The sequence below is a fragment of the Rhyacophila brunnea genome, unplaced genomic scaffold (genome assembly GCF_057557595.1).
Source record: "Rhyacophila brunnea isolate RB1 unplaced genomic scaffold, BYU_Rbru_1.0 scaffold_21, whole genome shotgun sequence".
Classification (NCBI taxonomy): Eukaryota; Metazoa; Arthropoda; class Insecta; order Trichoptera; family Rhyacophilidae; genus Rhyacophila; species Rhyacophila brunnea.
Genome location: NW_028232871.1, coordinates 16492439 through 16504759, shown reverse-complemented (window position 1 = coordinate 16504759; position 12321 = coordinate 16492439). Strand labels below are relative to the sequence as shown.

At 34.5% G+C, this 12321-nt stretch overlaps 2 protein-coding genes across 2 annotated transcripts in view; one reads left to right on the top strand and one right to left on the bottom strand.

Annotated features, from left to right (window-relative positions):
• The window catches only part of mlt (tubulin folding cofactor E like protein mlt), a 121267-nt gene extending 120555 nt beyond the window's left edge, over positions 1-712 (bottom strand). Inside the window, exon 1 of the mRNA XM_085949211.1 lies at positions 375-712. The gene's annotated coding sequence lies outside the window, so the exon portion shown is untranslated. The remainder of the gene's footprint in view (positions 1-374) is intronic.
• Positions 713-2730: 2018 nt separating this feature from the next.
• Positions 2731-11615, top strand: LOC147070789 (persulfide dioxygenase ETHE1, mitochondrial). Its single transcript, XM_085948785.1, has 5 exons — positions 2731-3089; positions 5155-5299; positions 7085-7299; positions 10138-10408; positions 11182-11615. The coding sequence occupies exons 1-5, from the start codon at positions 2955-2957 to the stop codon at positions 11229-11231; spliced, it is 816 nt and encodes a 271-aa protein (XP_085804911.1). The 5' UTR covers positions 2731-2954; the 3' UTR covers positions 11232-11615.
• The last annotated feature ends 706 nt before the right edge of the window (positions 11616-12321 follow it).

Below are 12321 nucleotides of genomic sequence, written 5' to 3'. Positions count from 1 at the left end.
TGTCCGGTGCGCGCCTGACAATATGTCCAAAAAACTGCAGAATCTTCTCAGACATATTGTCAAGAGCCGTTCCGAAATGCTAGCATACCTACGTAAATAGGTACCATACGACCTAATTTCAATCAGGTACCTACCTAAGTACATAGGTAAAAAGTTGGAGCATTATAGAGGTTTTTTTCGTGTACAATAAATTATCAATGTTTTAAAAAGATACATACGTAGGTGTCTATCTTAAGTTAACGTGCGAAGAACGTTTTCAATTTTTTTGAATGACGTTGAATCTTCGAACATATATTTCCTTTTGCTATAAGGAATCTATTAGGAAAGAATGAAAATGTATTTAAGATAATATTATTCAAGAAGGACGTTCTCACCTCTGCTCTGTTGGACTGGTATTTCCATAAACGAGCAAATCCTTTGTCTCTTGAAAATCTTTCGTCACGATAGAGTATCACACTATGCACGATATAGCACTGTTGAAACTGGTTGAAAACATTAGATGTCAGAACAGGCAAAAAAACTTGTAACAAAGATAACACTTTCCACTTATCGGTAAATCAAATACGAAAAACGACTATTATAACATCAATATTCCGTCATACGTGTACAGAAAAGAAACTGGCTTACGAGATATGGCAAATGAAATACTTTTTACAGAAGCATTAAAAACATTTTCACAGCGACCGCACCTGGCAGACGCTCAATGAAAACTGACTTCGCTTTGTTTACATCAGCTGTGCTATGGCGCATGCTCTTTTCTAACAGGATTTGAGACAATCTTATTGGATACCAATTGGACACGTGACCATTCACTGGTATTATTAAACAGTGTTGCCAAGTCAATATTTAAAATTTCAGTAGATTTTGACAAATAATTCAGTAGATTCCATTAAATATCAGTAGATTTTGGAAAATGTAGTATATTAGATATGATTTCAGACTAATAAGAATAACAATAAAGCACCAATGACACTGAGCTACTTTACAAGTTGCTTGTTGGCGAATTTAAAAGCGGGCGAGTCAGCTACTGCGATTGTGATGATGCCAAGCTAGCGAGTTGAAACCGTAATTTTGGGTACTATTTTGAGATGACGTATTGAGTGGTTCGTTTTTTTACGGGAAGTCGCTAATATCGCTCTACAGCGCAGACGCAGTAGGCCCACACGCCAGCATGTATCGTGTAAAGTTGACCGGCTTTCAACTTTTCTCGGTACATTGTGTACAATCCGCTTGTTACCTTGTTCGATGATGATACTGGGCGAGTTTACAAGCAGATTGTAAATTTGGCAACAAGCAGCTTGTAAAGTAGCTAAATGGCATCGAGGCTTAACTAATAATATTAATTTTTTGTGAACAGTGATTATGTTAGTGAGTAAAATGGCGCTCTTGGGTAGAGTAACAATGTTTTTTTGTCAATGTAGAAGTGTCAGACATCAAAAAAGGGCGTGCGTAAATTATTTCACGTTTATTATTAAAACAATCATAAGTTTACTTACAATAATTATGGAAAAACACAAATATCAGATGATCTACTGAAATTTCAGTAGACATGGCAACACTGATTAAAATTCAAAAATGGATTGCATGTCAATATTGATTCGCTGTCAAACGACGTCGTTTTACGAATAATAAGGACAATATTCATAAGTCCTTACTTGATATTCATAAGAAAATATTAATTATACGACAAGAATAGTGTGTAATTAGTATTTATGTAGTATTAAAAAAATAATACTTTGATTAAATATAAAATTTAATATTAAATTACGAGCGACAAAAATTTTGACAAATAAGCCAACATTTACCCATGGATATTAATATGGTAACCAATATTAAATTTGTATTTATAACAAATAACACCATCAATAATTTTAAAAAAATCAGTAGCTGAATGCAATAAAAAATAATACACGACAAATTTTCCCGATTTACACGAACAATTTAGTCGTTTGATGTGCATTTGTTTCAATTTCTGTATATTTACTAAAATAGGTGTTATCTGGGTCCATCTATCAAAAGTTTTTTCTCATTTTTTAAACGGTGTAGCACAGATTCAATCCAAAAAATATGGATTTTTACGATAAAGGATTTGGCGCCATAAATACTGTACATATAAAAATCTGACATTTATAGTTAAGTATACAATAATATTATAATCCTGTGCAACAATAAATTATAATAAGTAGGATGATATCATTTAATTAAAAAATCATTACGCTTTGATAAATAAGATCCCATAGACTTACCATTCCTAGACAACATTGTATGCAGCTATACATTTGTAATATACATTGAAATTAAATTAATTACGAAGTAGATAGATAATAATAAATTATCATAATGTACAAACAGTCTTCATTGTTTTTTTTTTTGAAAAACATTGACATTAAAATGATAGCTACCCCTTACTAAATAGATAGGTACCTAGTGTATAAAATACTAATTATGTTTTATCGATTTTTCTCAACACGCGATTCTAACATTAATAAAACTTTTTCTAATAAATAATACAAATAGTTAGTACTTAACAATTTTTAGTAATTACTACCTATTTTACAAGAATAAAAAATATATAAATTGACTATAATACACAATAATAAATTTGAAAAATATAATAAAAAAATCAATCATTATCGTAATTTTGGATTCGTTTAGCCCATCTATGATGTAAAAATGAAAGCACCCAATCAGCTGATTTGTGTCTACGTGACAGCATATTTGACTTTTGACACTTAACAAAAACAAAATTACAAAATCATCGCAAAATATTGCAAGTATGTTGCGCAGTGAGCGAGATTACATTCCGTTATCAAGTTATAATTACAACCAACCTGTCTGCTACAAGTGAGAGTGATTCTGATTCATACGAAGTTTAGTGTAACGCGAGACGCGATCAATTTAATATTATTGTATTTGTATTAGTTAATTCCACCCGTAATACCAAAATAATAACAATGGCCTTAACTTCAGGAAGTAGGTTGATCAATATTAGCCGCTTGGCCGGCAGGTATTTCGTTCGTTTTCATCATTGTGATTCCAAGATGCTTACCGAAAAGGTGCCGTTCTCCAAAGACTTCTTATTCCGACAGGTAACTTTGGTTTTTTACAATAGTATTTAAAAAAAATAAAACTCCTTTTATTTTCCTATACATTTCCGGCAATTAAATTTTTACATTATTATATTATAGGTAGGTAATTAAGTATATTCAGTGGGTAGGTATTGAACAATAAAAATAATTTATTTCCCAATTTATTATTATGTAGGTACCAAGTAAGTACCTACCAACATACCTACCAACATACCTACCAACCTATTTTTTATATTTCTACTATTTCTAAAAAAATATTATGTACCTACTTACCTACTTTAATGTTATTTTATAATAATTAGTATGTAATAATTTTATTGTAAAATGAAATTAGGCTATTTAATTTAGTTTTATTGCAATTTTGTTGCCAACCTAACATATAAGGGTGACATGTAAATTGTAATATCACCATGGAATAGTTTGCAGTGAGCTTTTTATCAGAAAGAGATGACCATGTATTATAATATATGGTCTCTAATTTTATTAGATTCAATATGAATATGAATTCAATTTTCATAGCTGATTTTGGCAAAATTCATGAGTTTAAGAATGAAAACTTAACCTAAACGAACCTAATCTAACAAATAATCCAGTATATCGGCTATTTAAAAAAAAAAAAAATTGCTGCTGGCTTCCTGTAAAGTGTAAACCGACAAGAACTGTGTTTTATTTAGACATGAATTTTATGTTAGTATTATATGACAGAAAGAGGAGGAATATACGGCCATATATTTCCTATACAACATTTCATGTTGAAGTGTGATACGGTAAACTGCATAAGTACAAATTTCCGGACACACCATATAAGATGCCACCAGATAAGTGACGGTGGGGAGGGGGGTCATAATATTAATGAACTGACATTTCCTATCACATATACCGATAATAGGGATTTACTGAGAATAGGCACATAATTTATTAAAAACTTAAATAATTAACTGCTTTGGCTCTACAATCCAATGTGGATCTTGGCCGCTTCACAAACAGGTTCTTATCTTAACAGATTTTGTTATGGATGGATGTTGGCCACTTGTTTAACCTATAAAATAAGCGTATCCGGAAACTTGTACATATGCACGTACGTCGCCGTATTACACTACACCGTGAAATGTTGTATCAGAAAGATATGGCCATATATTAAAGACTGTCCAACCTATATGGGTCGTACAGTACTGACATAAAATTTATGTCTAAATAAAACGAGGTTCTTGTCGGTTTACACTTTACAGGAAGCCAGCAGCAAACAAATTTTGAAAATAGCCGATATACTGGATTATTTGTTAGGTAAGGTTCGGTTAGCTTCAGGGCTCGAAATCGACCGGAGCAAACCGGAGCGCCGTTCCTGTTCGTGAAATCGGTAAAATTATCGCTCTGTCTCGTGGAAAAAATAATTTGACCGTCTGAGCTAGATAGGCCATATAATAGAAAATCTAACACACTTATTTTTATGAAATACACATAAAATTTGATAACTATGTCTTCTAACTATGATATCTAAGTATTATTCTTCAGAAAACTGTCGAGCGCTCCGGTTCGTAAACTTTTCCATTTTGAGCGCTGGTTAGCTTAGGTTTTCATTCTTGAATTCATGAAAATTGAATGAATGTTTATATTGAATCTAATACAATTGGAAACCACATAGTATAAGGTCGTCTCTTTCAGAGAGTAAGCTGACGGGGAACTGTGCCACGGTGAAATGTTTTACGTACAATTGACATGTAACCATTACATAGGTCCATGTTCTAGCTAGATCAAAACAGACATTGAAAAACAGCATGTGAATGTATCCGAAACGGGTTTCAAATGTGAGACTCACGAATGTATTAGCAGATAATTTATCACTTGTCCATCGCAGATGCGTATGTTATTTGTAATCAGTTTAGAAAAAGTCTCGTTTAGGCCTAATTTTAACAATATTATGTACCGCTAGGTTTTAAATTTTATTATTGTTAAGTAAATAAATGATTAAAAATATCCCAATAACTCTATTATTGGATACTCTGTACACTATACAATATAATGATAGGTATACTATAATAGTAGGTCTCTTTTTTATCTTTTTCAGTTGTTTTCTGTTCCGAGTTGTACTTACACATATCTTCTTGCTGATACAAAGCAGATGGAGGCCATTTTGATTGATCCAGTTCTGGAGGAAGCCGAGCGTGATGCCCGGCTATTAGAAGAATTAGGCCTAAAACTTAAATATGCAAGTAAGTTGAGATGCCGTTAGCTTTTAAAGATTGGTGGTAAACTTCAGTCGGAGAAATGAACACATTAATATGTACTCATGTTAAGGTAGTTGGTACCTACTCAATTAAAATTTTGAATTGAAATCGAGATAAGCAGATAACAACAATTTAATTTTTAAATTTGTTATTCAAACGTCTAACGCTTTGAATTGATTTAAATAATAATGCAATTTAATAATACTTCTTCCCTTCAAACCCACGAACCAGGGCTGTGGGTTCTTCGTCAATAGATATAAGATTGTGAGTTCTACAAAAATGATTAGGTTAAAAGACCTCTTGGCCTTGGTTTCTCAAACTATACCTAAATATGATAGCATAGAATAATGCTTCCAAGAGATTCTCCTTCTACATATTATGCCTCAGCATTATGAGTTGGTGTGAATCATATTTCTCATTGCAAAAAATATGTGGCATACTAAACTTATGATTTCTGTTCATGTAAATATACTTTCCCAAAGTATCTGATCGTATCCGTTTATACCATACACTTACACTTACAAACTTAGTGAAAATATTATATTTTCATGAACAGAAATCATAAGTTTAGTATGGCACACGGTTCTAAACCGCATACGGTTTCAGTCTATGGATGGCCTCTTAGTGTGCTGTAGTATTGGCTTGTCTTAACACTTCCTTGTTGATAATGCGATCTGCCCAGGATATCTTCATGGTACGCTGATAAAACCACACCTCGAAAGCCTCCAGTCTTCTTACTGTCAGTTTCTTTAACGTCCAGGCTTCTATTCCATCGATCAAGTAGTACTCGGTCGACCTACATCTAGTGCCCGGACCTATGTTTCGGTTGCAGAAGACATGTTTCATTTTTTTCAAAAGTGCTTCTTGCCATCTCAAACCTAATCATAATCTAACGGTCTGGGCTCCAGTTTCCATGTAGACGGCAACCGATGTATTTTAATGCTCCTCACTCTTTGCAGACCTGATCTCAATGTGCACGCGGACATCTCCAACAACCATAAAAACATATTTTACATAATATTCATACTGAATTCATATGTCGTATTTATGGTGTTTTTCAGGAGGTAATTTATTGTCTCTGTTATGAGATCACCTTTAACGACACAAACATTGCATTCGGCATGTGTATAAATCTTCCTACAGTATATATCATCATCATCATCAGCCTGAGTCTATCCACTGCTGGATGAAGGCCTCTTCAAGCTGCTTCCATTTCTCTAGGTCCTGTGCGTTGCGTTGCCACATACTTCCACAGAACTTTATTATTTCATCGATCCAGCGGCCTTTAGGTCTACCTTGCGGACGTTTTGTACCTCTTGGATACCACTGGATGACTAAATTTGTCCAACGATTGTCTCTTCTTCGACCCATCCCATCTCCATTTAAGGCTTTTAATTAACTCTATTACATCCCAAACCCTTGTCTGCTCCTTATCCACTCATTCCTCTTTTTGTCCTTTTGCGTTATGCCCAGCATGCATCTCTCCATACCACGTTGTGCTACTCTAAGTTTCTGGATCATTCTTTTACTTAGAGACCATGTTTCACACGCATATGTGATTACGGGAAGCACACATTGGTTGAACACTTTGCGCTTTAGGCACAGTGGAAGGTCACTTTTGAAGACTTTATTACAATGTATATAAGCTGACAAATATTGTAGAAAAATACCCAACACTTAAAATAATTAATTCGAATTTAAAAACAAGTTCTATGACGTATCTGCAGTTAACAGATATATAATTAAATCATTTTGTTTCTATTGCTTCAGTTAACACGCACATGCATGCTGATCATATAACTGGAAGTGGAGTGTTAAAGAAAAATGTGCCCGGTACCAAAAGCATCATTTCAAAAGCAAGCGGGGCGCAGGCAGATGAATATGTTGAAGACAACGATAACATTCAGTTTGGAAGGCATGAGCTGGTGGTAGCGTCAACGCCGGGACATACGAACGGATGCGTCACTTATATTCTTCACGAACAGGTAAAAGACTGTCACTGCTTGTCAGTGTATATTCTTGGTTGCTATGCCTTTATTGACGGCCAAGTGTTAAATTTACTTATGAGCGAATTTTAAGGAGTCCATTTGTATTTTGGTTATCGTTGTAATTGATGCAAAGGGAGACTATAACATTATAGATCCGACATGGGATCAAAGACTATTGCATAGACGGTTACATGTAACTTGTACGTAAAACATTTCACTGTGGCACAATTCGCCGTGAGCTTTCTATCGGAAAGAGATGATTTTATACTATACGGTCTCAAATTTTATTAGATTCAATATGAACATTAATTCAATTTGCATAGTTGATTTTGGCAAAATTCATGAATCCAAAAATGCAAACCTAATGATACACCCCTGTTACAGGCGGGCTTCTCCCGGTGTAAAATAATCATTTAGTAGCTCAAGTCGAAACGTAACCCTGACCTCTAGAAACGGCTTCATAAAACATCTAATCTGATTCCTTGCTCAACCACGTAAGTAATTTTTTTAATTTAAAATGTATAAATGATGATGTATGAAAGAGATAATTTTAAGACTAAATATAAGTATTTAAATATAATAAATTTTGCCGCGCTTGCCGGCAACGTAAAAATCCCTGCGCGCCTGCGCCGAGGTGGTCCTCGTGATTCGTCAAATCAAAATCAGGCGATAAAATTTGGCCAATCACGAGAGTCCTTTTTGTTGGACGGCGTAGGTACGCGAGATTTGAAAAAAGAAAAGAAAAGAGTGAGTAAGCGTCCCCTTTCCGATAGGTACGGACCTGACGACTACAACTGTAAAAATCCCAAATATAATTTGTAAAACTAAAAAATTAAGAAAATATAAGAAGACCACGTTACGAGCACGAAAGACCGAGTTTTATTTATACTCCGACCGTTGAAATTATTTTTTTGTGAATCCGGGGATCTCAATGGCGCCCAACGTGGGGCGCCATTGAGATCCCCGGGGTTCGATGGACTTCTGAGCTAGCCGCTGGAACCCCGGGGATCTCACTAACCTAACCTAACCTAACAAATAATCCGGTATATTAGCTATTTTCAGAATTTGTTTGTTGCTGGCTTCCTGTAAAGTGTAAAGTAAACTTATAAGAACCGCATTTTATGTCAGTACTATAATATGACCCAAAGAGGTTGGACGGTCTTTAATATATAGCCATATATTTCCGATACAACATTTCACGTTAAAGTGTGATACGGCGAATTGCATACGTACAAGTTTCCGGACACGTGCATAGACACGCAGAAATAAAACTGCATATGTCTGCGATTTCGTCTTCAGATAAGATAATTTTCAGTATAATAATAATAGATTGATACAAGTACGCACTTAACCCATTTGCCAAAATTGCAATTAAACTTATCATTCTCTAAAAGTTACACAAGAAGCTTATAAATGCTTGAGTGACAATAAATTGTGACTAATACCTACCGATAAAGTGGGGAACACACCGTACCATACGATGGAACATAGCATGTGTGGAATGTCATCATATCTTACCATTTTCTAGTGTGTATTATGGAACAGAAACATATTGTTAAGATCCGATACAACGTGATGCATCCACACTCCACTCGATCTAATCATTTCGGAGCAGCATGTTGTTGTCGGTGGTGGGGGAAAACATGTTACTCGATCCGTTGTGAGCAATGTGTTTAGACTTTAAAAAGAGTTAGTTAGATTTTAAAAAATCTGTAGTTTGTAGAAATATCTGAATAGCAATATTTTTAAACGATTCTGCATCGTGTCGTATTAAGGCTGTTAAACAGTACATAATAACCACAACCACCGGTCGTAACCGCATGCTGCTAACTGAATTTCCCACAATATTTGTATGGGATGTTCACACACACCTTGTCACTTCCCTGCCTACATTCACCATATTCAAACACTCCACGCTATGATTTAGCTATTTAGGCCTGTAGGTATAACCACTGGTGGGATGCTTAGTTACAAGTCATTGCAAACCTGTCACACCCACATGTGGTCAATCAGTAGCAATAATCAAAAGACTATTTTAATCATCGTAGTAGATTTTTGGGTTTCCACCGTGTGTCCTTCCTTCTTTCCTCAACGTTTGAGTGAACATGAGAGGGCATACCGACATAAACACTATACGATGTCAGCAATTACTGAGCACTCAATGGATACAGGACACAAATTTGACTTTAAAACCAAGATATTGGGTCGGAATAAAGGATATTTCGCACGATTGGTAAATTAGGCCATCGAAATCCATAGAAACCTTGAAAATATTAATAGGGATGATGGATTACGGTTAAAAACGTCATGGCTTCCAGCACTATCAGCAAAATCCAATATTCGAGCCGGTATCTCTGGTCGTAACGATTGACACATTACTCTGAGCAACGTTTGCTCTCAGCTAATCGGATTCCTTTTGACATTCTTAGAGCAACGTTTATATTCATATACCTACACTACATTTCATAAAAAACATATCATCTCTTGATAATAGCCTCTGCAACGAGCCCGAAACGTCGAGGAAAGAACGAAGAAGGACACACGGTGGAAACCCAAAAATCTACTACGATAAAACAACTTACTGTGAAAGCCTCAAACATTATATAACTATTTTAATCACTGAATTTTTCTTGTATGCAACTTTCTTTTGCTCTACTGTGTACACAACACTCATGCTTATTGGCTATAGGAGCTTCGTTTTCTCAATTTAGGATGCAGAAGATACTGGTAATTAAATTTTAGAAGGATGAAAACAATCACCCGATGACTGTTCATAAAAACTAAAGGGTCATGAAGTGTAATTCATTAATTAATAAATTTATTTTTTCCTTATAGGGAATCGCCTTCACAGGAGATGCTCTTTTGATTCGTGGCTGTGGCAGGACGGATTTTCAAGAGGGCAACGCCAGAACCCTCTATCGGTCGGTTTACGAAAAAATATTCTCATTACCCGAGAACTACACCATTTATCCGGCGCACGATTACAAAGGCCTCACGGCGACATCTGTTGCCGAAGAGAAACACTACAATCCCAGGCTGAGCAAAAGCTTGGAAGAGTTCGTGGAAATTATGGACAATTTGAATCTGCCATACCCGAAAATGATCGGTGAGCTTTTCGAAACCTTTTTTATTTTATGCATATTGCTATTTTTCATTACGATCGATTGTCGATATTGTTTTTCTTATGATAATAAAATGGTTTATTTTTTTGACAGGTAGGTATCTTATTAGATTCCAATATGTATTGCTTTTGTTTCTACAAATCGATAATATTCATTAATTTTAAAATTAGAAGGGTAATTTTAATGTTTTAATATTTCCCGCTTAAGGGGGATCATAGGGGGATCCTTATGCCAACAGAGAACCTAGTTTAAAAATACGAAGCTTGCAATTTGAGATTTTTTTTTGATAATTTGCAATTTCAACTGTATTAATTAATTAATAACTATGTATCTGAAAACATTAAAAAGATTTTTCATTTTCAAAAGACATTCTTTTTATGGTTATATTTATTATTAAAATTTAGTTTACTTATTACTAAAGTTTTTAATTTTTGACCGTTTAGATTTTTGACTAAATTCATTGTTTTAATATTTTTTATATTTAATTCAAAAAACATCGATTTTTATAAAAATATAAATGTGCATAACTTGAAATCCTTTTTATTTATATCAAATCAAGCTTCAATATTGGGACCATACCTAAAATAAAAAGGTTTGGGTAGCATTCATCGAGCTGTCAGTTGAGCATTGGTTATCGATAATGTTTTAACAGATTGTTATGATTTATTATTTTCCGTATTTTTTCTTATTGTAATAAGTACCTAAAAATATTTTTATCTAACATGAATCTAAAGGTTGTTCTTTTTTTAAATTTCAGACAAAGCGGTGCCCGCCAATAAAGTATGCGGTCTTTTTGAAGTAAAGTAAAGAAGTATGAATGTTACGAAAAGATCAATTATTATAGGTAAATAGATATGTAAAATGATATTGTTGTGTTGTGATTATGATTATTGTGAAGCACGATTTAATTAAGAAAATCAAGTATTAGTGGCGCCTATGAAACATGAAACAATATTCGCAAATAAACGTCGTATATACGTTTATTATTGCGCAGTACGTGTTGACGGTTGCCTAGCAACCGCCATCGATCTATTTCACCATGATGTCCTACTACTCGTGCAGAATACAAATTTTTCATATTAATTTTAAAAGCTGCTCTGGGAACATGCGACTAATTTAAGGCTGTATTATCATTCGTATAAATATTTTTCATACTTTTTAGATTCCAAATAAACGATTTGAACATTACAATCGGTTTGTTTTATTATTTTTCAAAAATCGAATCAATTCTGTCATTTATGTTTTTTTGTGCGAGATGCGATTTACGCATGCGCGTAGGATAGATGTCGCCTCTCGGCTCTCGCTTGTATTAGTGTTGCCAACCCTACTATAATTATAGTATTTTGTACTATAATTTTCGGTACTAGTCGGTTATCCTGGATACAGCGGCAAACACATTTTGAAAATAGCCGATATACTGGATTATTTGCTAGGATAATCTAACCTAACCTAACCTAAACTAACCCAAACTAACAAATAATCCAGTATATCAGCTATTTTCAAAATGTGTTTGCCGCTGTATCCAGGATAAACGTATAGAACCTAATTTTCTTCTGCGTACTATGTGCGATATAAAACAGGTATAGTACGCCCAAAATACTATAATTTTTGAATATCGGAAAAATACGTAAAAAATACTTACTAAAATTTCGACAATTCCGTACTATAAATTGTTGCAAAGTAATATCATCGTCAGCCTGAATCTATCCACTGCTGGATGAAGGCCCCTTCAAGCTGCTTCCACTACTCTCGGTCCTGTGCGTTGCGTCGCCACGTACTTCCGCAGAACTTTATCATTCCATCGATCCAGTGGCCTCTAGGTCTACCTTGCGGACGTTTTGTACCTCTTGGATACCACTGGATGACTGAAATCGTCCAACGGTTATCTCTTCTTCTA